This window comes from Ischnura elegans, chromosome 8, assembly GCF_921293095.1.
Source record: "Ischnura elegans chromosome 8, ioIscEleg1.1, whole genome shotgun sequence".
Classification (NCBI taxonomy): domain Eukaryota; kingdom Metazoa; phylum Arthropoda; class Insecta; order Odonata; family Coenagrionidae; genus Ischnura; species Ischnura elegans.
Window position 1 is genome coordinate 65,583,868 of NC_060253.1, and position 27,576 is coordinate 65,611,443.

A 27,576-nucleotide genomic window follows, 5' to 3' on the forward strand; every position below is an offset into this window, starting at 1 on the left:
TGACTGGGAAAAAAAATTTCGCCCATCCCTTCTTCAATTAAATCCTTGCTTTTCTCATCGACTGTCGTCCCGCGCAGCCCCACCACCACCTCTCCCCGGCTTCAATAACACTCGCGGCGGCGGCAAGGACAGTGTCGCGGGGTCGAAAGCGATTGGTCAACGCGGTCGGAGGGGAAACCTCAGGCCGGACTGGAGACTGGAAGTGGAGAAGGGAAATCGGAGGAGGGGATGGGTGGGGACCGGGAAAGGAGGTGGAAGAGAAGGTTAAAACCAGGAAGCACAACAGGTAAAAGGAGGGGAGGAAGTATGAATGGGGAGGAGGTTTAAGGAGATAGCAGCGGGAGTCAAGTTTGGAAAGAGGGGAAGAGAGGTCTTCCCAGGAGTGGGGAGGGAGAAGGGAAGACTCGGGACACACTCGTCATATACTACAGCAAGGATTCGACTGGGGCGGTCAGTAGGCTTCCAAGAGGTATCCAAAACACTGCCTCCTCGAGCAGTGGTAGTGCAACCAAGTGCTGTGTTGTTCCTGCGCCGAAACAAGACAAAATACCGGAGGGAGCCGTGGGATTTCGCAGAGGTGAAGAGCTCCCCGGCGACATGGAAGGCCTCCGGTTCTCGCTACCGACGACGCTGGAGGGATCGCGTAAGTTTTGGTCCTCATTGGTGTTTTGATGTTTGACGTTGGAGACACCGCCAGCGTCACTTGTCCTTCATCATCATTCCGGCTTGTTAAGTTCCATGCCGTTGGGCTCGTGTTGTTTACGATGGCGTCTTAATGTTAAACTTACGAGCATTGAAATCTCTCGCCTTGGGCGTACACAGTGGTGTCCAGAAGAAGAAGATTGCCTTTGATTCTTATTATAATTGTTCCCCATGAGGCTAGCATGATGGCGCACTGTAAAAACCGACTGTTTCGGGATAGGAATGTATAATATCAGTCATTCCCACGTGAGCGCGACGTGAGCTTAACACCATAACATGATTCGACCGCAATGGTGCTGATCTCGAGCCTATATCAAGGGGTAGTCTTATTTCATTGAATTAAGCCATATCTTCTAGTTCTCGATTACTTGGTTGATTTCTTCCGATGGTGATACCTTCAGGGTGTGGTTTCAGCTGATCGTGTTATCTTGGATCTAGAGGGAGGCTGTGACGTCAAGCGCGCGGGCACCTGTCTCATTCAATTCCCAAGGACGAATGCTTAGTGGCGACGTTATCCGCTTAAACGCTCGGACTTGAATCACCGGTGTACCTATATTTACCTGCCTGCTTGGAATCCGTAAACAAAGACGCGTGCTGCCTACCAAGCCTATCGGGTTGGCCAGTACCGATTTCGCTTGCATGATATGATATTTTGCACTAATGTAAACAGTGCCTATTATTAATCGTAATGTTTTGCCTTGCTAACGAATTTTTAGGCGCCACCCATGCGTTGGATATCCGCGCAAACAAATTCAATTGTTATGCCCCGCGAAATTTCAGTAATGCGATGATCGACGGCAACTTCTCATGTCATGTCTATAATGCTCGCCTAAACGCTTATTATTCGTAGGTATTGATTCCATGCTTTAAAACTTGTGGGTGTTTTATCGCTCATGGCTTGTAAACAAATTGATGGGTTCAGGGGCGCAGCTAGGAATTAAGGCTTACAAAATAACGAGGCAGTCCACACTCTTGTCTATTTCAAATGTTTACCAAAACGGTCCGGCATGATAAATATCAGCCGCTTTGCAAAAGCTGAGGCCAGTAAACAAATTTGTTTGTGTGACAGTAAACAAATTTGTTTAAGTGACACATCTTTAAAGATTCTTAGTTTTACGGAACCCCAGAGACAGCTTTTCTGACCCCCAGGCTCATAGAAATCTAAAATAAATATTGATAACCATTCCTGTGCTATGACCACAAGAATCAGTACATTTTGGCAGTTGGGACCATTTAGCAGACAGAAAATCTTTGTGATCCACAGATAATTTATGACTGGACAACTCCGTTGAAAAAAATAATTGGAATGAAGCCGTAGCTGTAAGGGTAGTTCCTAATTACATGATAATTAATTAGTTCAGATGGTACGAGTAACGGAGGTGATGTCAATATTTCCTTATGAATTGTAAAGGTAGGAAATTCACTCTATGGGAAATATCAATGAGTCGTATCATAGGCAGTTTTAGGGATGGACACGGGGCCACATGCCCCCCCTCCAGATGCTTAAAAAATAGACAAGATATATTTAATACGGTTATGATTTCGTTTGATTTGGTTTGTGTATTACAGAGTCCCAATCATTTAATATCATATTAATAACTTTCATATTGAAAAAAGCAGAATATGACGTACAGTAGTTGTTGTATGTTTTTTTAATCTCATGATCATGTCCGTTTCATTAACAAATTCCACAACTTTTCCACATCCATGTGAACTGCTGTCCACTTTTCCACAGCTTCCCTCATCCCTAGACCATTTTCTACAGTACATTTTTCAATGGCACCTATCTTGGCTACCAGCAGCTGTGTGAAACATAACAGTGCATATCAGTGCAAGAAGTGCTCACCTCTACCCATTAAGAATTTCATAGCTACTCTTTATGTACTCCATGTACAAACTGTTTTTGAGAGTCAAAATTGAGTTGTGTGCATGAGGTGCAAGCCGTGATCTCTTAATTCAAAGTTGTTGAGATCTCAAGAAAGGTGCAAGATGGAAGGATGCAATGTTTCAGACATATCTTAAGAAGGAACGAGAATGTGGGGAACAGAATTCAAAATTTGCCAGTGAAAGGGAAGAGAACATGGGAAGACCAGATGGAGGGACTATGTTGAGAACGATTTGAGGGAGAAGGGTTATAGTGGTTTGGATGTGACTAGTCAGGAACAGCGATCCTTATCGGGAAAATAAGCTGCAGTGAAAGAAGAAGTCCGTAAGAAGTGGTGTCTTCTCATTCATCATCCCATTGTACTCGAGATAGCCCTGATCAACATATTTTATTCTGCTGTTGGCATAATGCTGAGCATGTGCAATCACATGACAAGGGTGTATTTCAAATACTGTTTAAAAGTTTTAATGGGTCAAGGACGAGATATTATCATGCCACATGAGCCTCAAACATCTTTTGCCATTGCCGTCCTAGGGTATATTTTATTTAAAATTATGTTAATGTTAAAGTCTTTATCAGGCTAAAATATCATAGCGAGAGTGGGTCTCGTTATAGTTTCTACGAGGTACACTCCACAACTATTGCACCCAAATTTTCTGACACCACAACCTTAACTCTAGGCTTTTTCAATTTTTAAAGTGTACTAACACATCCTTCCCAGTGAGAAATGGGTGGTGGAACCCACGTGGAATCCACGTTGACTCGTGGATATTTGGTGGTGGTGGATATTGAGTGGTTGGACCCACATGGAATCCACGTTGATTTCAAGTGGATTTGTGGTGATTAGCATAAAATTTTAAACAGAATTTCTAATTTGTGGAACTTAACCCTCTGGTGACATTGCGTCATTTATCATCCTGAAACCACGCTAGTTATGTGAAAATGTATCGCACATTCTATTTTTATATAATTCGTGGAAAGGCGAGCGCATGAAAAATCGTAGACACATATATAAAAGGTTTAGATATAGAGTGGTTGAGGTTTTAATGGTTTTAGGACAGCACCTACTGCTGTTTTAATTTTTCCACCAAATTTCCACGTGGGTTCCACGTTGATTCCATGACCAAAAACACGTGGTATCCACGTTACATCTCCACTTGGGTTCCACGTGGATTCCACCACCCATTTCTCACTGGGTTTAGGAACACAATGTCACTTGCCAACATAATCTCCATCCTTTTCTATAGCCTTGCGCCACCTTGGAACTAAGGCGTGTATATCTGTTCGCTAAGACTCGGCGCGATGAACAATTTGAGGTGTTTTAGCAGTATGGGGTCTACTGCTGTGTCCATGTTCTTCAACATTGAAGTGCCATTTCTCACCAGGTACTCCTTGTGCAGTGGCGCCAACTCCATGGGGCTTGAGGGGGTCCGAGCCCCCCCAAAAATTCGTTAAAGATGTGAGGAAAAAATGTGTCAGGCTTGTCGATTTTCCCTGGAGTGTCCAGATATCGAGATTTGAGTGATCAGGGTTCTAATGTTGATCATATGACTCTTCTAAAATGCTTAAAAAACTTAAAATTCACTACTTATAAAATTTACCGGAGCAAGGTCCCCGGTTTGGGCCCACCCAATATGTTTTGTAAGTCGGCACCCCTGTCCTTGTGCCCACTGACTAACTATACTGTGATTGGCATCATCATTTCTATACACCCTCTTCAACCTTTAGTGAATGTTTCCAGCCATCTCATTCTCACAAAGAAACTCAAAGCTTTGCTTTTTTATTATCATTATCATTACATTGCTACAAGTAGGCCATTGGCCTGGTAGTAATATGAACATACGATGCAAAAAGAAATTAAAAACATCATAACAAAACCCTTAGTCCCTGCCTCTTCAACCGCTTTTTAAAAATATGTTAATTTTTTGGGAAGGGCTCAAATAGTTTTGCTGGTAGGTCGTTCCAGTCCCTTAAGGTCCTATTCAAGGAGGAGAACTGCCTTGCATTTGTCGTTTGTCTTGACTCTCTGTCTTTAACTTGAGCTGGTGATCATTTTTTTCAACAAAGCTGGGTTTTGTAACATTCTTCTCAATCACTTCCCATGCTTTTTCCCCGCTTATTATTTTAAACATACCATATAGCCTGCTCCTTTTTTTTCCTCTCCTGTAAACTCTCCCACCCCAGAACTTCTTTTTATGGACTTAAGTGCATCAGCCATCTTGTAGAACTGCTGCTGCCACACCGCAATCTGTATTGTGTTCAAATAAATTTTAATGGAAACGGGAAGGATGCTTCTATGCACTGTATTAATAAGAAGTGCCCAGAGTAACAATTGTGGTCTCAGGAAATTGGCGTGCATTAGTTTTTGAGTGCCCCTTATGCAATAAGTCTCAAGCATTATACACACCTATATGCCTCTGATCTTAAATACAAACACTTACCTCTTAATTCAAAGTATAAGTGAGCAATTTCTATTCCAAATGACATTTACAGAAGTGAGGTGTGAGGCCACTAGATGGGCTGTCTGTTTCTTAAATATGAGTAAAAAGAAGCTCAGTACAGTTTGCTTTTGCATTCAATTCTATTGATGTGACAGTTAACGGCTTTCATGTTGGCAGTGGAGATAGATTTGGTGGCTTATGTGATCTAACGGCAAAACTATTTAGGTATTCATTTATATTGCATTTTATTTTTTTTTTTAATATTTACCAGTATTTCAAACATTATAATGCCTTTTTTTCCATTCCAGGAAGAGTCGGGCTCACAAAATCCATCCTGAAAATTGCCTTTTTATTGCTGCTATCGTTCCTTGTGTGTGTCAGTGGCCAGAAATTAGGTGAGATACTCTCCGAGTCTTGAGAATGAAAAAATTATATTAAAAATAAATATTTAATAATACATAATGATTGTGTATGATGAAAATATAAATTTTAAAAAAGCATTTAAAAATATGCATAATAATTAGTTGGTCTGCTTGTATTTAAGGATATGAACGTATTCCTGTTGCCTTAGAAATTATTTTTATGGCGTATTTTGCCATCTCTTTCTGCATCGTTGTAACTGCTTTGAATATAGTATTAACCTCCTCTGCTTCCATTCTTAGATTCATGAGGGGGAGGAGGTACATAGTTTACTTAACCCTAATGTAAAAATAGTACCTTTGGACACCTAGCCACACACAGTCAATTTGTGGCCTCACAGTTGTTCATGCAACAAAATATTTGTCTGCAATCAACAACTGGGCAAAATGCAATGGCTAAGGCTTTATCAATACGCTCTTTTTCTATTTTCATCCTCCCCCAAGATCATAGTAAAGGGTCTAGTGTTTACCAAGAGGTTCTGAATTTTTTGGGTTTTCCTTGAGTCAAGTTTACATATATGTTTTGTCAGGTGAATAACTTTCCACGATAAAAATTTTCTTGCTCAGTTATTATAAAGTATCATATAATATGTGAACAAAAATCAATACCACTAAAAAGTATGTGGAAAACTGCAATATAACCATTCAGATTAATAAATCGCAAGTAATTTACTATTTTATGAATATGTAAGTATTAAAATGAGATTTTTTCTGTGACAGGGCTCGTTGAGTGAAAATGTGTTAGGTCATTAATGTTAAGTACGGAGGAACTGAATATATTAGGCCAAGCAACACCTTCTTTCTTTGTTTCTTGATTTGTGAATGTAGTATTTCATCAAGGGAAATATTTTAATTTCATTTCAGCTGGCGACAGATGTGTTCTGGATTCAAGGGAAGCAGGAGTGTGTAAGCCATTTCAACAGTGCAAAAGTGCCATTGCACAGCTATCCCAGGGGATACAGCCACAAATTTGCAGCTTTGTGAGGGATTCTCCTGTAGTCTGCTGCAAGAGAGAAACTCCAACTCCCACGGTATGTCCTTCTCATCACATACGTTAAATTAAAATCTAGAGGAGCTAGTTATTTCCACATGGGACCAATTGTACTCATACCAACGAGTGAAAGTTTTGGTAACGTTAAATTTTAGGAAATAACTGTGGGCCCTCTTTCTAGTATCTCTTGGCAAATGCACATAGACTGAGAAAATTCCACATTGAAGGAATTATGGATTTGTCTTGACCTCAAAACAGAATTTCCTGAATCGCCTCTGAAGCACCCCATCTCCTTATTCGATTTTTCATATTTTTCCTCATGACATTAGGCTCTTGCCAATACAGCTTTTTTTCCGTGTAAAAGAACTACATAATACTGGTTATAGGCAATGAGATTTTTACTATGCTAAGATATTTTTGGCTGTAGACAACAGAGGTGATTGACTCCCAATCAGTGCTTTGTGGGGTTATTATCTAAACCAGAATAAATCAATGTGAACTTTAAGTGATCCTGTATTTTTGTGAACAAAAAAGTTGTGCATTAATCAAAAATTTAAGCTGAGAAAGGCAGTATATGTCTTCTCCTGTCTCTCGTCTATTGTCAATTCAGAAATTCTTGCACTGTTCAAGTATAATCTTCTCATGAAAACTAAGTCAAACTTTTTTATGTGTAGTCTGAAATCATGTCCAAAATTGACCAGATTTGATGGAAAAAGGGAGCTAAATGAATTTTGCTCCTATGGATTGATTCCAATTTTGATACTTTCTGGTACATGAGAGGGAGTGAAAATTTGGGGGATGGAAACAACCACAGTAACTGATCTAGTCTGCACCTAGAGTTACGACATCCACTGACAAGGATATGTTTGTCAATGAAATTGTCATAAGGGAAGTCCTTGACATTCAAAGTTTTTTTAAATTTTTGGTGTGGTGCTGTGTGCATAAGTATGCTGCTTTTAGAAACTTTATGTCCGGCAACAATACTTCTTTTAGTTCTCTAATGCCATCAAAAATAAGTAGACAAAGGAAATTTTTTTGCTGATAATTCAAGGAATCCACGTTTGCATACTGAGCAAGCCATATGATTTTTTCCTCGGGGAACTTTTGCCTAATTAGTGGTAATTTACAGTCTGAAGAATTTGCTTAAAATTTTAAACAGATTTTGCTCTCAAAAATTTTAATTTTCATCCATAAGAATCAGCTGGCTATGAGCATAGTAAAAACATTTAACCAGCATAAATTGGCTATTTTTTTAATTTTTTACATTTATAACAAAGGCCGTTTATCTGTATGCTCTTAGAGGCCACGTCCCAACAAGCCAGGAAGCCAGCGTCCCTCAACTAATAACCCTTACAACTGGCCCGACTTCAACAAGAAGCCTTCTCAAAGCCAGGGTGGACCAACAAAGCCCAAGCCAGCCCCGTCTAATGGTGTTTACTTAGAATCTAGACCTGGGTCTGGTATATCAAGACCCAAGAGAAGGATTAGTGAAAGAAGTAAGTTTTTTCATATAATTAATTGAAAATTATGATTGTAAGATTGAATGGTTCTTCTTCTTGTTCAACAGTGTTCCAAAAATAGTTAATGCTTCAATAAATATACCTGGTGGAACAAAAAGAAAAATATAACAAAGAATTATAGACCAAAACTAGGATCTTTTGCAGCACTGTTGACATGGGTTTAAACTATGTGATTGCCTTTGTTTGAAATTGAGGCAATTCAGCTGCTTCAGTGACCTTTTCTCGGCTGGAATGCCGCTCTGTTTCCGGACGAGTTTGACTGACCCTTAGTTTTACCTCACGTCAGCTTATGCAAGCCATGTAGTATTTTTGGACACGTGCATCTAATTTAGGAATTTGTCCAGATTATCCCTCTGGATGCCATATGTTACTCAGATATATTGTTTGAAATCCAGCTGCTGGAATTAAGCTGCAGAGAATATATTGTTGCTTTAAAATTTATTCAGTATCCTATCATAATTTAGAACTGCTCCCAGAAGTTTCCTTTACATTTTTGCCATAATTAGGGAGCTGGCTCCTAAAATCATTCTTCGTTTGACAAGTGTAATTTTTGTGTGTTACCTATCAATGATAATGTTGAAGGTCAGACACTTTATCACTGTGTTCAACTATCAAAAATATCAGCTGTGGAACAAGCAGATGAAAGTTGAAAAAAAGCGTTTTTTTCATATTAACCGCTAAACCATTTATTGAATTCTAAGAAAAGTAGGAATAGGGTAGTTTCCTTCATCAAAGAAAACGAAAGGCATTGTTTGCGATTCGTTACCCACCATTAGTGTATTCATAATACACAATTATTTGGTTTTTGAAATACCGGTTTAGACGAATGGCAAGGGTCAAATTTTATCCTCATTTGAAAAAGGCCAGATTGGCGCCCATGCGATTCCACTCCACGTGACGTCACAGGGACCTAGTTTCTACACGAAAGGATAGGAGTTATACATCGTCTGAGGTTACCAATGCATGCATGAGGCACAGAGCTCAGGGAAACATGTCTTAATAATCACCTACTAAAACTGGCTAAGGTCAGAAAGTTTTCTTCGTTTGATAAGGTATTAATAAACCTTTTTTAAGCCAAGCGCTACCTTTCAGCAAGGTACTCAGCTACCCGCTGGCAGCCTGCGACGTATCAGTGCTAAGCCTCGCCTCAAGGTCACCTCACCGGGCGGGAGGGGGAACCAGAAATACGACGTACGGAGATATTTCCCAGCATTCATACTTGAGCGTCGCCATTTCGCGCGCTTGAAAATTTTCACTTTTCATTTAATCGCGAAAAATAGATATTGTCATTTAAAAATCTAAAAGCGTGAAATACGTACTCCAGGAGTAATAATCTTTCGATTAAGGCAATAAAAAAATAATAGGAAACCACCCTATTGTTCTTTGACATTAGCAAAAAAAAGTATTCTTTCAAAGTTTTTATGTTTTTTTCATAAGTGTTCATTGCATTTTTTTTTATTTTAAACTCCAGTGAAATTTTTTTTCCTAAAGAAATATTAACGAAGTTATCATGAGAAGTATCATGTTTCAGGTTATTTTTAAGTTTGAAGCTTTAGACTAAAACCTAGACTGGAACTTAGACTAAAATCATGATTTTCAATGTACATACTTTCCAACATCTGTTTTTTTTTGCCAACACAACCTGCTAGATCCTATGCTCCTCATCAATTTCTTGACTGCCTAAATTTCGTGTTTTCTCCACAGAATGCGAGGAGTACAGTGAATTAGTTACTCAACGTGTACAAGGATTGCCTTTAGTGCTTGAGCCAGACCCGGTAGCACTCAATGTAGCTAACTGTCCAGACTCAGGTCTGCATCTTATTGTAGGGGGAGAAGAAACAGAGCCTGGGGAATTTCCTCACATGGTAAGCATATATGCTAACTAAAAATATAGGTCATTGGCAGTGAAATATTAAGATACATGAAATGATTTTCAAGAGCTTAATTTTGTGATGGCTCCATGGTGATTCAGAACAAAGTGCAACTAAGTAATTTTGCTTTGGCAAAAATAAGTTCCTACTTTGGTGCAGCAATTTCATGGTGATGTGCTGAAAAACATTCCATCAACAATTTTATGAGAACACGTATTGTTCAGAAAATAATAGCTTTAACAACCACCAAGATGCCCACATGGAAAATACCATAAGATAACTGCTCTAAAGTGAAATCTGGGTCTCTGTAAATATTATTATTTTTACTAAAAATTACAGAATTTTATAATGTCCCTAATATGACTTTTAAAATCAATCACAGTCAAAGAAAAACTTTGTTTAATCAAATAACAGCCAATCTCAATATATTTTGTGCCTGTCCTAAGGTTTTCCTTTGGTACATATATCTTTAAAGGTCACACAGGTTGTTTATTAAATGTGGCATAAAATCCTACATCCTAGTGAACTTACCCAAATTATCAAATTATTTAAATAAGTGGAATAAGTCAATGAATTCATCAAATTAACTATACATCGTACATGTGACTCTTATAACAACCTGTAAACGTAAAAGGATGCACAGACATGGAACAAGGTTTAGAGGGTTGCCAGATGAATTTGATGTTATAGTACTGTGGAAGGTACCAATTAGAGGTTCCTCTTTGTTATTGTGTCTTATTTACCCAAATAATCTACCTCTGCCGCCATTGCTATGACATGCATATTTCTATAATGAGATGTTTGGTATTGTTCTGCTTTGTTGAGCTTATTCCATTCATGCAGGGACTTTACGTATTTAGGCTGCCATTGGCTACCGCCGTCAAGGTTCTGAGGGCTTTGATTGGGACTGCGGTGGATCTCTCATCAGTGACTCATTTGTCTTGACAGCTGCTCATTGTGTCCAAACACGTAAGTAAGTAATTATCTTATTGCTTTCCTAATGATGAATTATCTTACATGTATACCGTATACTAAGTTTCCATGTGAAGGTCCATTGAAAATCCATTTAATAGGCTGAAAATAGAAAAATATTATTGTAACTGGCTTAAATGCTTAGGTTTGGACATTTGTCAGTAATTCAGTGAAATATAAGTTCCTCTATGTTGGACTAAAAAAATTGTTGACTGTTGTCAAAAGTGACATGCAACAGGCTTCAAGCATTGGGGATGTTTTATCCCTGTTAAAGTATTCTAATCTATGTCATGACTCTATGATGCACGTATGTACATGTAAATTTTGAACAATCAAAATAAAAACCACTCATTATTGGCTGTGCCGTAACCAGGAATTTCGTTCAGGGAGGGGTTCAAAAACTGGTAGAAAATTTTGAAAAACAGGTTTATTAAGTAGAGGGTTTTCAACTAATTTTTCATAATCGAAAAAAAAACTTCATTTTCAATTAAATCTTTTATAAATTCATGATTTTTCAATATTTGGTTTTCATTTGTCATACCAAGTATGTGTGCTTTTATATTTCTAGAGAGTCCAGACTTCCCCCCCCCTTGCTATGCCACCGATTCTTTACTCATATGCATCTATTTTCCATTACAGAGGCTCTCCAGCTGTTGTCAGACTTGGTGAATGGAACTTAAGAAGAGGTGTTGCCAGTGCTTCAGTTTTTCATCCACCAGGGCAATCAGGTGAGCACAATAAATATTTCTATACAGGCACATAGGTTTAGGACTTATAATAAGATCAAGATTATTTATGGAAGTGAAGCATGGATGAGGATGGCAGCATAGAAATGGAGCCCAGAAACTTTCAAAAAGTGGTATTGAAAGGGAATGATGAAAATAAAATTAATAGATTGTACAACTGATGGGGTAGTTCTAAGAAAGTTAGGTGAGGAGAGAAGTTATTTAAAAACTTTGGGTGGAAGACAAGGCAATTAAATCATCCACATGATGAGACGCAATGGTGTAACCCAGGGGTCTCCAAATACAGCCAGCGGGCCGGATTCGGCCCTTGGAGCGCGTTCATCTGGCCCGCGCACTCGTTTCAAGTAGCACGCGATTCTCGCTCATTTAACTCTGTGAGACGCCGCTAGGAGCATTGCAGCACTGTACTACACGTCAAAGTCATCATCAACTGTTCGTATATAAGAAATATGCAACCGGATACTTCAATAGACGTTGGAATCGAATACTTCAGCCATCGGCAAATTTGCTATCTGGCCCGCGGGGCGATTCGGAACTTGGAATATAGCCCTCGTGGCCTAGTAAATTGGAGACCCCTGGTCTAACCTATTGTAACACTAACCTGCTTAATGTACTCAAGTGTCTTCAGTGTGTGGTATTATACATACCAATTATGGATACAGAAAAAACTCGAGTGGGGGTTGCAAAAATTTTTTGAACTACCTATAGTTAAATCGTAATGAAATAAAATCAAGTTACATGCAAATTTTAAGATATTTTTATTTGAACTGATTATGCGCAAATGCAAGACAATACCATCGTATAATTTATAAAAAAAGGTTAAAATAGTGGTTCTGCAACGTTCGGCAATATGGGCAGCCCCGCAAGGGGAGGGGTGCACCCCAAATATGTATCCGCCACTGATACATGCATTAATTTATTTTAATAATTCTTTGTGAGGTTAACCTTTAGCAAATAAAAATTTAGTGGATATAATTAACCCTTAACCGGTGATGTGCGGTCAGAGAGACCGCTGGGTTTCTAAAATTATGAATATTTTCAAAATAGCTATTTCAAAATATCTATAATCCTCGTGAGCATCATAATTTTGTGTTAGAAGGACATAGCACTCTTAAAATTCTACGTTCTTACTATTTATTTCTGAAAATTTGAAAGTGAATTTTAGTAGCTGTCTGTGAGACCTTACGTCATTAAATTGGAAAAACCAATGAATGTAATGCTGGTGGAAATAATACAAAAAGTTGTTAAAAACAATTCCTAGTGAGTTTCAAGAATATTAATAACAATTAATAATTTCCAAGGAAGAATTTTTAGTTTCATAACGTGTATAATTAAGTATTTAGTTACGATGTGTACGATAACAATAACAACTCAAGTGTTTTTGATATCAGTTTTTTGATCCTCTTTCAAATAACAATTTTTACTGAAAAAGTTGGTTCGTGTTGGGAATGCATAATATTATATATAAGTTTTATAATAGTTGAGAAGTCAAAGTAACATTAAACTAAGCAATAAAAATGACTTTGCAACGTTTTATGAATTTTTGTTTTATTGCGGTCTCCCAGAACGCACGTCACTGTTATTGAACAAGAATTGCAGGTCACTGGTTAGGGTAATATTTCAAATCCTGCCGCATGAACGGTGGTGACATATACCAGAATTGCCATGAGAAAAAATTCCCCTGGACCGGGAATCGAACCATGGACCTTTGGCTTTCCGGGCCAATGCGCAGACCACTACGCTACCCAGGTTCTTTAATTTTTTCTCATGGCAATTCTGGTATATTTCACCGCCGTTCACGAGGTAGGATTTGAAATATTACACATACCGCTTTGCGCGGATTTAGCTCAGGGTGGAGGCTCTCAACCGGTTGTGGCTCCTTGGAAGTCCTTTCTCCCTTGCGTTGCCATCCTTGATGGACCGCGAGGGCCTAACACCTAGTGCCATGAGCCTCAAAATAATTGTCATGGGAATTAAAGAACCTGGGTAGTGTAGTGGTCTGTGCATTGGCCCGGAAAGCCAAAGGTCCGTGATTCGATTCCCGGTCCAGGGGAATTTACACTGGTTAATACACTGGTTAAGGGTTAATATCACCAAATTTTCCTTAACTGCATTAAGGTAATGCAAGAACAAATATATTTTTTATGACAACTATGTTCCAACAATTATTGAAAGAAGTATTGGATTTATCTTTTTCATGAAGGCATCAGGGAAGGTGAAAGTAGTGGTGATTACAGGGTCTTGAGAATAATTAAGCATCCAAACTATCGCCCACCGGCAAAATACAATGACATAGCCCTCATACAGCTGCAGAGTCCAATCAGAAAATTCACTCATCTAGTTAGGCCAGCCTGTCTTTACAACAAGCCCACCTTCAACACAAGCACCGGAACAGCCACTGGGTGGGGAAGAATCGACTTTGGTGAGTTTTCCATTAACCATCAAGAATTATTTGACCTAAAGTGATTTTATTTTTCATAATATGATCGGGCCATTTTACTGGTCTGAGTCCAAGTCTTTTTGTCTCATTAATTTTTGCATATTTGAACAAATGGTCCACCTTTTTATAAACACACTCTTCATGTTTCTCTTCTATCTCCAGCTGAGGATCCAAGTGATGTTCTCCTCAAGGTTACTCTGAACATCATCGATGGGAACACATGCAATCGCCTTTACCTTGCTGATCAAAAGACAAACAAACTTCCCCAAGGAATATTGAAGACGATGATGTGTGCGGGAGAACTGAGAGGGGGAAAAGATACTTGCCAGGTAAGTTGAATGATGTATAGCTAATAGTACGGCACATCCTGATTATCCGGGCTAATGATGGGGAGAGAGAGTGCGAATAATCGGAAAACACGAATAATCCTAACTTTCACTTTAATGTCTTGTAATGTTCATAATAGGGTGGTTTCCTATTATTTTTTTATTGCCTTAATCGAAAGATTATTACTCCTGGAGTACGTATTTCACACTTTTAGATTTTTAAATGACAATATCTATTTTTCGCGATTAAATGAAAAGGGAAAATTATCAAGCGCGCGAAAACGCGACGCTCAAGTATGAATGCCGGGAAATATCTCCGTACGTCGTATTTCTGGTTCCCCCTCCCGCCCGGTGAGGTGACCTTGAGGCGAGGCTTAGCGCTGATACGTCGCAGGCTGCCAGCGGGTAGCTGAGTGCCTTGCTGAATGGTAGCGCTTGGCTTAAAAAAGGTTTATTAATACCTTATCAAACGAAGAAAACTTTCCGACCTTAGCCAGTTTTAGTAGGTGATTATTAAGACATGTTTCCCTGAGCTCTGTGCCTCATGCATGCATTGGTAACCTCAGACGATGTATAACTCCTATCCTCTCGTGTAGAAACTAGGTCCCTGTGACGTCACGTGGAGTAGAATCGAATGGGCGCCAATCTGGCCTTTTTCAAATGAGGATAAAATTTGACCCTTGCCATTCGTCTAAACCGGTATTTCAAAAACCAAATAATTTGTATATTATGAATACACTAATGGTGGGTAACGAATCGCAATCAATGCCTTTCGTTTTCTTTGATGAAGGAAACTACCCTATTTACGTTAAACAAAAGATGTATTATTATTCATGCAGTAATTATGTAATTTAAGAGTGCTTCCCAGGATCATTGAGAGCTTTCTTCACCAGTTCACGATCTTTTTAGCAGCGATAACATGGTTGTACTCGTTTTATTAATGCTCCATTGGTTTCGAAAACCACACATCCGTGGCTTTGTGAAAAAAAAAAGGTAAGGACCATTTGATTTGGAAAAGTCAATTAGACAGAAATTCAATCTAACCATGGGCTTGTGTTTTAGCCTCTCAAGACGATAGCAGTGAAAGATGTTTGGGTCTTAACACTAGGTCAAATGCTTGATCATTACCTAAATTTCTCCGAGTTACACTCCATTGTCAGGCCAGATGAACCATGATATTTGCACACAGATTGAAGGATGTCTAAGTTAAAAACTGTGGTGAACCAGGAGGAAAAAATAGTCTTACAACCATAGGCGGATCCAGGGGGGGGGCACGGGGGCACGTGCCCCCCCCCCCCCAGACCCTTAAAAATATGCTAGATTTTTAATACGGTCCCCTTATCATTTCGTTTGTTTTGTATGACGAGGTATCCTTGTGCCCCCCCCCCCCCCCCGAACAAAATCCTGGATACGGCCTTGCTTGTGCCCCTCCCAGAAAGAAATCCTGGATCCGCCCCTGCTTACGACTTAAACTTTTCATGTAAATATCTAGAGGCCTACCATTATCTCAGAAATATTCTTGTGAAAGGCATTTAAACATTGCTATTCTTTGAATGAAATTTTTGTTGGAGCGACAATGAAAATTTTCAGGAATTAAGACTACTGGACAATTTTTTTTACTACTATATACAATGCTGCAATAAAAAAGTATTTACCTGTTGTCATTTAACTTTTTGTAGGCATATTCAACAATAGCTCCAATAATTATATTGAACCACTCATTCACACTGCCATTCCTTTTCTCCATCCAGGTTCTTTTCTTTGTCCTCTGTTGCTAGTTAAATATTTTTTTCTCCTATTCATTTTCACTCACTGTTGATGTTCATTGCCTCTGTAACATGTTTCTTAAAATCAGTTGGAAAAAGGCCAAAGAGTGGGTAAACTTATAACGTTATTTATATACCATTGCTACTTCTGGAGTTCTGGAGTGAAAGCATGCCAGATGAGACTTATTCTAGGGTCAACACTATTCCCAAATTGCCTCAACAGTTAATCACATGAATGCTATGGTATAAACCATATATGGTTTAAAATGACATACATTCACGAGAAAAATAGCCTGCATCAATTTAATTAACAATAGTAGCAAATTTTTTCACAAAATACATAGTTATACGCTTAATATAAAAATTTTTAAAGGTACATAGGTACATAGAGTATTTCATTATTATTCAGCTCAAACTGTAAATTATAATTAAGGAAAATTAATTTAAAATAGAAAAATTATCCTCTTATTTTGTCGAGTATCTGATGAAAGAACTCAAATTTGTTTGTGGAATATCAAATCTTGTAATTAATTATTTGATTCCTGAAATCCAAGTATGTATTTCATTATGATACTGTCCCACCTTCATAAACATTACATCTGTTCTAAACTCGTATCATTTACTCAGAAGAAAATTAACAGCCAGAATCATGAACATGTCATCCTTCTACTTTCAGGGTGATTCTGGAGGGCCTATACAGATAAGGAGTTCAAGCAATAACTGCATACACTACGTAATTGGGATTACATCTTTTGGAAAATTGTGCGCTGCCCCCAATGCTCCAGGAGTTTACACAAGAGTATCCTCATACATTCCCTGGATTGAGAGTATTGTGTGGCCATCGGGTTAAAAGAAAGAACAGAGTGCATACAAATGACAGAGCAAATCATAAATTGATAATGTCGTTTGCTCTAACGATTCGCTGTTTTAATGTTTTGACATAAAATACACATTGGTTATCCATTAAATACAGCCATGATATATATTAAGGATTAATCAAGCTATCTTATTTAAAATGGTTCCCCAGGTGTATTTTTAATCTGGGGAGGTATTAATAGACATTGTTTTTATAAACAAAAGCTCTCAGGAAGAACAAAACTGAAATAAGAATATATGGTGGCCTGATCACATTCAGCATTTTTAATGCTCGTATTGTGAAAATATATGCATGAAGTAGCCATGTAATTCAAAATTTTAGGAAGCCCAAAATGGTATTGAAAAATTATTGTTTTCACCACCAAGTCAACTAATGCTGAGGGTAATACCTCGTACAAATTCAATTGTATCACAACCAGGTTGATTGAGAATCTCAAATCAGGAAAATATGTCTTTCATGTAAGCCTTACTGCACACCAATAGAAAGATCTATGCAATCCGACTCGAGCTTTGCATAGACTATAATGACAATAATATATTATTTGTTGGTATTTATTTTTTAAAAAGAACAACGGTGCATTGTAGCCTATTTGTTGTGCTCCATCGAGAGCAAGCATTTTAAGGCACAGAAATAAAGAAATATGCTTACATAATTATGATGACGATTCTATTACATTCTTAATGTTAATAAAATTGAAATTTACCTTTCAGTAAAATTTGAATGAGGCAGTAACCCAAGTGTACAATCCCTTTAGCAATTACATTCATCATAGAAATAATATATCCTAGAATCATTTGAAGTTGATACATGGGAAATGCTCAAGCTTAAAATGACAGCCATTTTGCTGGATTTTTTATGGTTATATGATCAATTTCTTCTTGAGTCATGCCTTTCCTCTTCATTTTTGGCATTACATCGTAGTTGATGTGGCAATATCCATGGCCTCCAAACTGAACCTACATAAAATATAAGGCATAATATGCTGCTTTCTAAGGAAAATATGTAGTTAAGATAACAGAAAAAAAGAATTCCTCTAACATGCAGCCAAATTTATGGAATGAATTAAACCAAGGGCGTACCCATGATCAAAACTAGAGGGGGGCAAGCCGTGGTCCTTCAAGTAGTACTGAAAAGCTTAAGGAAACTAATATTTAAAGAATATTATAACAGTGCAGTATTTTTTTAAATTTATAAGCTCGAAAAAAAAGATTTTTGTTTTATACCAATATCACTTTGAAAAAAATTTGGATTTGATGAAAATTTGTACAAAACTTACGTTTTAAACTAAATTTACTTCTCTTGTAGAAGGGGGCAGCTGTGTCCCTCTTGCCCCCTGCTGGGTGCGCCCATGAATTAAACAAAGGAATACATCTTACTTGTATCAGTGGAAAATGTTGTTCCAATATGATTTAGGTGAGGTGCATCTGAAATCACTCATTGTAATATATGGTTTCAAATCTGTTACATCAATTGTGGGTTTTGGTTATGGTGCAATTACTAAAGAATGAGAAAAGTAATACAAGACAACTATCGACCACTAGGTTAATACAGAAAATTCTCAGAAAATTCTCACTTAACTCTTTTCCTAAGAATGAGTTCATTATTTGATGAAGCATACGCAATAACTGCTTAGATGCATTACATAAAGGGTTATGAAAATAGTTTTAGATTTAAGTTTTCTTACCAGTCTGTGCTTAGAATGGATATCGTGAGAGATAAGGATTCGATCAAGTAATCCTTTTCCAACAAGATGCTTCACCATTTGCAGTCTCTCTGTGTCCGATGGCATTTCCCAGTCAGAGTTCAACACATAAAATGATCGTTCACTGCCAAAAAGGTCAAACTGGCAAAAAGTTCCCAGTTCAGCAAAATCCAACAGCTCAGACTCAGTTGTGAAAGTGCCTGTGTGAGGGAGGTTAGCAAATTAACTGCAGTTCAATGTGAATTGATAATACGCATCAAAGTCTCAAGCTAATGTCAATGGCATTAATTAATCCCTGATAAGCTTATAGAATTTTATATTATAAATGGCTAGAAACTATTTCACATTTTCGCTTTTAGTAGTACATATTTTTATTCAAGAGAGTAGTATTTTTATTTAATAAGCAATGCAGAAAGTGTTGATAATCTTCTATTCTTACACAATGACAACATCTGACTGGTACTTAAACACACCTTTATTACCAAATAAGTTCAACAGATTCAGGTTTCAATTATAGTAGAAGTTAGACATATTTTAATAAATGAAAGATCGTAGCACTATTCCAAAAATTCCACAAATGAGTTTTGGCCCACTGAGCCATTATCTGGCACAAGACTTCTGTACCAGATGATGGCTCAGTGAGCCGAAACGTGTTGTATGCAGTAAAAAAAAATTTTTTAAAGGCAAATGGTTCAAAATGGTTAAGTTTACAGCTTTATGAGGGGTATTTTATTGATACTTACACTATTTCATAAGAATGATTAATACAATTTGGTAAAATTGATTAAACTTATAAAAAATTCTGAACTGTGAGGGGGGTTATCCCCCAAAACCCTCCCCTTGCTGTGCCACTGCTTAGTACACAATAACAAGATAACGACTTGCTCTCAATACAGCAGGAGAAAACTTACTGTGTCATACTTACACAACAAAAGATGCACGCTTTCTACAAAAAAACAATGACTACTCTCCAAGCAGAAACAAACGTTAGTTCACCGATCTTGGACACACTATTAACAGAGAGTGCATTTGAATCATTTACGATTACAGGAACCTGCCACATGTACAATGATTCAATGCACCAGAAGCTCCCATACTAAGTTTGGTAGCTAGGGATTTAAGAAGGCACATGCTTTTTTTCAATGTCAATGGAAAGACTGGAAAATCATATCAAATAAAACATACATACTATCAAGGTGGGACATGACTGTCTTATCCTTGCGGCCTCCAGCTTCAAGATGCATTCGAATGATCTCAAATGGAGCATCAGGATGGCGTCCAGGGTGGAAACTTGCAGGGCAATTCAACTCTTCCTGTATAGCAGCAGTGGCTAAAATTGACTTCTTTTCAAATGCTGTGAATTAAAATATTCATTAACACAATTTAAGTAAAACAAATGAAATTGACCAGTGAATATTGCAATTTCACAATACATACATAGTATGAATTAATATGGTCTACAAGCATGAAAAGGTTGCTTACTAGGGCGGATCGGAAAAATCGATTTTTTTCAAATCCATTTCATCGCATTTTCCCCGCAGAAGTTCCAGTCTGAGTTTAGTCCTGAGTTTTTATTTGATGAAGAACGTAGAGATAAAAATCGGCTGATTTCTCGTCAGTTTAATTTTCTTCGAATGAATAGATGAAGAAAATTTTTGATACTATTTTCCCATACAAGAATTGACGATGTTGACTCAACGCTCTCCGATAATTCCCTTTTTTTCCTAGGTTATCGAGTTTCTTTAGGAATCATTCCAGCAACCATCTTTTGTTTCATCCGCTTGTCTCTCAAAACTTTACTTCATTAAGGGGAACCTTATGCTCCTTCTTACACTTACACGCAAAAATATTGCATAATTTCAAATGTTCCTCTAATGGTGTTTGAGTTTTAATAAAACTTCAATGAAACCCTACTTTAGACCTGTTCACATTTTCCTTTAAGTTTTAGTACTTCCTGTGATACCGCTAAATCCATTAAGTCACCAGCGTAACGGAAGAGAAGCGTGTCACGCCGACTTACAAAAAATATTGGGGGGGCCCAAACTGGGGATATTTCCCTGGGAAATTTTATAAGTAGTGAGTTTTAAGTTTTGTAAGCATTTTAGAAGAGTCATGTGTTCAACATTAGAACACTGAGAACTCTAATCTCAATATCTGGACACTCCTGGGAAAATCGACAAGCCTGACACTTTTTTCCTCACAACTATAACAAATTATTGAGGGGCTCGGGCCCCCTCAAGCCCCATGGAGTCGGTGCCACTGCGCGTCACCATAGATCGCACAACTTTATAGCCACGAGATGCCTCTTCCTTGACTGTAGGCTCCTTTCCTGTGTTCCCGGATCTAAAAATATTTCATTACATCTCTAAAAGTTGGTGACATCGATTTGTTTAACGCCGACGAGGCACTAAATAAGGGACAAGTCGTCTCACTACGCATCCTTTTTTACCTTCTACCATCTTCCAATTTATATTATCAAACATGAGCACCCTCCTAGCAGCACACGGGGGATGAAAATTGATGTATTCGAGGAGTTTGTGGGGGAGAAGAGAGCAGGGAGGGGACGGGATCGGCCTGCCGCTCTTGTATCCGCGATGCTGCGTGGGCGTTGAAATATTTTATTTGTGGACGTGGACTCAAATTAGGCATTTTGTGGCTAAACTGTGGCAGATACGTCAAAATGCACAAAATTGTGCTCTGTAAGGAATGTAACTCAGCAAAAAATCTATAGGCCATGACCATAAAATATTATATTTTTCGAATTTCGACCGTCCCCCCTAAATTGCATTTGAGTGAGGGTCAGGGGTTCACCTAGAGGTCTCAAATTTTTCAGGCCTTATTTTTGATCGGTCCCACAACTTTTTTTCATTGGGCCAGATTGATTTGAAAAAAATCGACTTTGCCGATCCGCCCTATTGCTTACTCCTAGTTTAGAGGATAAAGATTTAGCTTACCATCAATAGGCCAAGAGCATCCTACTTCACCTATAAAACCACATTTTACACTCGGGTCTTCACCACATCCTTCCGTTATGTCTTTCCTGATTATGTCACTCAGCTGCTCGACAGAGAGGTTCAATGTATTTTCCTTTTGAGTGCATGACAGGTAGAACCCTGACAGAAGATCCAGGATCCATTAGAATATTGAAACATTTATTGTTAAAATTTTCATTTATCATTTGCATTTCCCTTCATTCATTTTAATTCAAGTGGGCATGCAGATTGCTCATTATTAGAGATACGTAAAAATCGAACTTTCATTTTTTATTTGTTGCACTTTCAATAACAGTTTATCGCATTTTGTAGCGTCTATTTTTTTATTTTTATAATGAGGTAGATGACGATAAAATGTAGTGTAATCCAGTTATATGACAAAATACAGAATATTTTAAATAATTATGTTGTAGAACAATCATAAATCAAGGAATAAGACATATAGTGGCTGAGATGTAGCTTGCCCGTGCCCACTTGTAGTTTGCCGCCACGTAGAGTCCCAGCCAACTAGCAGCTGGCCAGTCGCTCACATGCTTTAAGCGGTGAGTGTCAGCAGAGCATTTAAACTGCACTCGGCACAAAAGGTACGAATTTTGCGGTCGAAAATGCAAATTTGTGTAAAAGTATCATAAAAATCCAGTCATCCCATGTATGTCGCGTTTATTTGGGCACATCGCATCTATATCACATTTGCGATTTTCACGCATCTCTACTCATTATTATTCAAGTATTTTCCAATTAGAGAAGATTTGCATGGAGTATTTACGAAGTATTCCCTCCCTTTATGGACTTCCCTCTTCAGGTGCGCAGCTAGGAATTAAGACTAGGGGGTGTTTTAGGAGCAACTAATACTGGAGGTATAGAATACGGAAGGTGCAGGTGCCCTTCCCCAGAAAATTTTTAAAATAAAAAAGTTCAAAATGTTGAGTTTTACGGCTTTCATAGGGATATTTTATTAATTCTTTCACTATTCTATAATTAATATTTATCTAATTAAGTAAAATGCATTAAATTTTAAAATTTCTCTGAGTTCTGGGGGGGCCTCAACATGCCTACCTCTCCTTCCTTCTTCTCCATTTCCTCATACTGTCTCTTCCACCTCGATCGCCCTCTTAGTTTCATACCCTATAATTTTTCCCTATATCGATGGCTAAGTTCTAACAACACCTACATATCTCAAAATTTTGCCGGTTTGAGACTTAAATATATTAAAGTGTAATCACATTTAAAAAATAAAATTCAAGCAAAAAATAACTTTTTTTGCAAATGTATTCTTCTTTTTCAACGAGACAGTGACAGTGGGAACGAGAATGGCATCACACAGGTTTTTCCCAGCATTCATATTTAGCCATTGCGTTTTTGTGCACTTGAAAATGTTCACTTTTCATTTAATCGCGAAAAATAGATATTTAAAAATTTTAAAGCATGAAATGCTTTAGTACCAGGAGTAATAATCTTTTAATTCAGCCAATAAAAAATAATAGGAAAGCACCCAATTATGTCATTTGCAAAACTAAATTTAACCAATGAGACAATTATACACCCACAAGATCGAATGGCATGAAGCAAAACAAATTTTCTTCAATTTCAGTTAATAGTTTTTCATTAATAATAAAAAAGATAGTCAACACAATTTTTTATTATTGCTAATGGGTAATGGAATTGACTACCTGTGCCAGCTACAATATTCACTTTGGTCTTTTCACTAACATCCTTCATAAGGTCTGATCTTCGCCCCAGGCCATGGCAGGAATTTTCTACTATTGTCAACCCTCCAGACTTGCGGTACTCATCAAGATCTTTCAATTGGGCATTATATGTATCTTGATCATAAAATGCTAGATTATATTTATTATGGTAACTGAAAATATGAGTAAATACGATATTCAACATCAAAAACATCTCAATAGAAAATATCTTAAATAAATATTTTATTCATCTTCCCCTGCAGTTTCACGCATAGAATGTATGATAATTTCTGATCTGAAAATTTCTTTCCTGGAACACTGATGTTCCAGGTTTGAAATTGGACAGTAGAAAACATGAATGGAAGTGATATGTAATCAGCGAGGAACCAATGGAACTATGTATAGGGAACTAGTCGAGAACTAATTAAATGGCAAAGTATGGAGCCATTGGGATCCAGTACAGGGAAGCTGATTTACAAAAAATATTGGGGGGCCCAAACCGTGGATCTTGCCCCAAGAAATTTTATAAGTAGCGAGTTTAAAGTTTTTTTAAAGCATTTTAGAAAGAGTCATATGATCAATATTAGAACCCTGATAATTCGAATCTCGATATCTGGACACTCCGGGGAAAATCGACAAGCCTGACACATTTTTTCCTTACACGCATAACGAATTTTTGAGGGGGCTCAGGCCCTATGCAGTCGGGGCCACTGATCCAGTACAATTAACATATGGATATTGTAAGGAACCTATGTATATGAAAAAAAGAAAACGGTAGGAAATATATTTTGAAATGGTATGGAACAGGTTTCCAAGGAAATGGTTAGGAAACAGTAGGACAATGATATCAAATGTACAGAAATGATATGGAAAATAATCCTTTTTTTTGTACCCACAAGTTCCAGATGAGGAACATCAGTTCATAGCCAATTCGTATCTGACCTGACCACTATCAGATCAAACGTTAATTGGGAACTTGTATGAAATTTTTGATAAAGGATGTATGGCATTACAATGGATATTCATCAGTAGATCCATAAAAAGGTAGTTATACTCAGGCATAAGGGCGGATTCAGGGTTTTTTTCTGGGGGGGGGGGGGTGACCACCTTCTTTTATGCCTGATAATTGCTTCACGTTGATGCCACTACAGCTGATAAACCCATTAGACAATAGCAATCACAAACTTACGGATATTGGCGAATAAATCCCAAGTTTTGGAGGCTAATTAATCCTCCTAATTTGTCTTCTAATTGAGTGGGCAGAGGGCTAACTGCCCATGTCAAGTCAAGAAAAAGATGTTCATGGGTCAGCGTTCTTCCAAGTGTATCTGGCTGAACTTCTCCAAGCACTGTAAAATATTGCAAGTATTATCAGTTATCATTATCAATTTTGGCTGATGTTCGAAAGAATAAAGACTTTGAAATTCTCTTGGGTAAAACCATTGGTTGTCAAGGAAGTTTGTATCCTTGAGAATGACACAGAGAGTTGAAACCATTTGGATCAAATAAATGTTGTGTGGAAAATTACTCCCATCATCATGACAAAATTTCTCTAAGCTAAGCCAGCAACGATATTCTCATCAACTTACCTTAAATCACACTTGGGCTCAGAACTAATAACCCTACACCCAGGGCATTGGCGGATACAGAAAAGACTCAAGGCGAAAGATACCTTGAGCTACCATTACTTTGATCGCAACAAAAGAATAAACAAGTCACATGCAAAGTTTAAGAAAGTTATATTTAAACTGATTATAAACATACACAAGACAATACCGACGTGGTTATGCTATGTTCACTAATGCGGGCGGCCGCGAGAGGGGGTGGGGCGCGCGCCTCATGTATCTGCCACTGACCCAGGGCCGGATTTAGGGGGGGTCACGACCCCCCTCATATTTTATAAATTTTTTATTAGTTTGATAGTTTCTGTATCCTAGTAAAGGGAGTGAATATGCAAATGCATGGCTAAAAGTCCCGCACGTGAGAGAAGTTCGAGTTGTATTTATTGAAGAGCGTAGCTCTGCCTACTGTAAAAATGCCACGCTCTCCCGGGGATATTCCATACTTCCTACCCCCAAATTTGATTCTGAATCCGCCCCTGCTACACGCTCGCAGGTACCCTTCCATTTCTATAATACATTCAACAAACTTACGCGATACGAATATTGAAAGATCGCATACGACCAAAACATTACGCAATGCAAAAAACAGGGGTTGAAAAAAGCTACGCGGGGACATTGCAAACAGCAGCATGGTTTCATGCCCTCAAATTATATTGACATACAAGCTTTAGCATATAAAAAATTACGTACCAGTCTGAATTTTCGCAACCATTTCTAATGAATTAATTGCGGACTTCTATTCGATGGTTTCCGGTTATCACGTCGGTAAAGAGAACTCTTGACGTTTGGATTTGGCAACCGAGTTCGAATGACCATTCAAAATATTATCTACAAAACGAAACTCTCGAGGCACAAAAAGATATCAAAAATAAAAAAGTTGAGAATCCAATATAGAGGTGATATCACTTATCATTCGGCGAAGAAGTCCTCGTCGTAGTGTTTTCAAACGCCCACTTTTATATGGCGGCAGTTTTACCGCTACGCGGTTTTGCCGTTTCTTACTTCACGGAATTATCATCGTATTCGGAGCGCAAATCAAACTTATTAATACAAGTCATTCGTCAAAATATACACAGACTGAGTTAACTGGCGGTATAACATTTCAAAATCGCCATTTTCAAGGACGTTACGGAACTTACCATGCTGCTATCGACCAATAAAAAAACTCTCATTTTGGCGCGAGTTTAAAATGAGGAAATTCAACACCAAACCAGAGGAGCGAGTGAAGAAAAAAAGAATAGCGGTGTATGTTTATAAAAATTGTTTTCCGAAAATACGGCAATATATTTTTCCCACGAGAAAAACATAGAAAATTATAAATGCAATTTATCATTTGACTTAAATGCCAAATATCTTAATTTTCTCTGTCTTAAAATGTTATAATAATAACGTGCTGTACCTTTTGAAAAATCAAACATTCCAATTTTAATATTTCCAAATGATTGTTATCACTGTGGGTCTATTTCTATTTAGGAAAATTTTATCCCTTACTGAGGTCAGATCCACCTTTGTAGCCAGAAATATTGTTGTGCAATGAATCACGACATATTGTGACATAAATGACATCGCTAAGCTATCACTCGTCCGGATTATTTGATTCAAAATTACGAATCAAATGAAATGTATTTTCCCAATATATTTACAGTAAGTCAAGCATGCCAAAGCAATTTGTATTAAAAAAAGGCAACTGCAATGCCATGATGCATGAGCAAACCCTAGTGAAAATTTCTGTAGGATTTCGTTTTCCTTTTGTAATTTGACAATGGGAAATGTTTGTTCCTATAAAGACATAAAATTTTCCTATAGAAATACTTAAGTATAAAAGTACTACTTTCCTATAGGAACATAAAATTTTCCCATAGGAACAAATGTCTCCTATTGTCAAATTATGATAGGAAAACTGAATCCTATAGAGATTTTTACTAGGGAGCGCTTTCGCAGGACTCTAAAGTCAACTCCATTCTTTTATGTTTTCTTGTACCAATTTTTTTGGCAAACAAGGTTTAATGAGCACTGATTGTCTTTCTATCATATCTTCCCTTCCATTTTTTAAATACAAAAATAAATCCTCTCCATTATAAGCTGCAGCCATGTATCACTTATTCACAGCCTCGTCCTTTGGTGGCAATAATGTGACAAGACCCGTTAGAAAGCAATTTAAATTAAAATGATACGCATTAAAATTTGTCATTGCGAAGTCTTTCCCATCTTGAGGTGGCAATTCAGTTTCAAGCTACATTCTTGTGGGTTTCCATCCAGTTTGATGTTGCTTCCGGTAACAAAAGTTTGGTGAGCACTGAAACTTGCATCTTCAGGTTTTGGACACCGATGCTGGTTCAATGTTTTCGTCCGCATTATTTTTGTAGGGCCTCTTACCACAAGGCTATTGCCAGAAAAATGTATTGGGTGGGTTTTGGAAGGTAAAATTTGTTTCAGAGGGGTTGAAGGGAGTAGGCAAGGTAAGGGATCCCTTTACTGGCTTCATAATTACAGTCAAACCTCGATAAGTGAGAATAGGGTAGTTTCCTCATTAGCTGTCGTGCTTTCAATGAGCACCATTCTCTTATGGGAAAAGTGAGGATGAGTAACTAACGTTGGCTAAATATTTGTTCCAT

The 27,576-nt window shown here is 37.8% G+C and overlaps 2 protein-coding genes across 3 annotated transcripts; one reads left to right on the top strand and one right to left on the bottom strand.

Moving 5' to 3' along the window:
- The first annotated feature begins 341 nt into the window (after nucleotides 1-341).
- On the top strand, nucleotides 342-17,608 carry LOC124163491 (serine protease snake-like). Its single transcript, XM_046540436.1, has 10 exons — nucleotides 342-643; nucleotides 5,337-5,423; nucleotides 6,312-6,478; nucleotides 7,739-7,934; nucleotides 9,663-9,823; nucleotides 10,690-10,802; nucleotides 11,441-11,529; nucleotides 13,751-13,969; nucleotides 14,150-14,316; nucleotides 16,756-17,608. The coding sequence occupies exons 1-10, from the start codon at nucleotides 598-600 to the stop codon at nucleotides 16,927-16,929; spliced, it is 1,419 nt and encodes a 472-aa protein (XP_046396392.1). The 5' UTR covers nucleotides 342-597; the 3' UTR covers nucleotides 16,930-17,608.
- Nucleotides 16,838-26,150, bottom strand: LOC124163492 (phosphotriesterase-related protein-like). 2 transcript variants are annotated; one of them, XR_006865777.1, is made up of 8 exons: nucleotides 25,652-26,150; nucleotides 24,529-24,688; nucleotides 23,322-23,512; nucleotides 21,613-21,771; nucleotides 19,848-20,012; nucleotides 18,641-18,858; nucleotides 18,333-18,453; nucleotides 17,872-17,912 (listed from the first exon to the last, which is right to left on the bottom strand). XR_006865777.1 is itself a non-coding variant. In XM_046540437.1 (7 exons), exons 1-7 carry the CDS (start codon nucleotides 25,671-25,673, stop codon nucleotides 17,781-17,783), a joined length of 1,047 nt encoding a protein of 348 aa, XP_046396393.1. In that variant the 5' UTR covers nucleotides 25,674-26,148; the 3' UTR covers nucleotides 16,838-17,780. The 2 variants fall into 2 exon arrangements, 1 of the variants encoding a protein (XP_046396393.1); XM_046540437.1 differs by lacking the exon at nucleotides 18,333-18,453 and having other exon boundaries at nucleotides 16,838-17,912; nucleotides 25,652-26,148.
- Nucleotides 26,151-27,576: the final 1,426 nt, after the last annotated feature.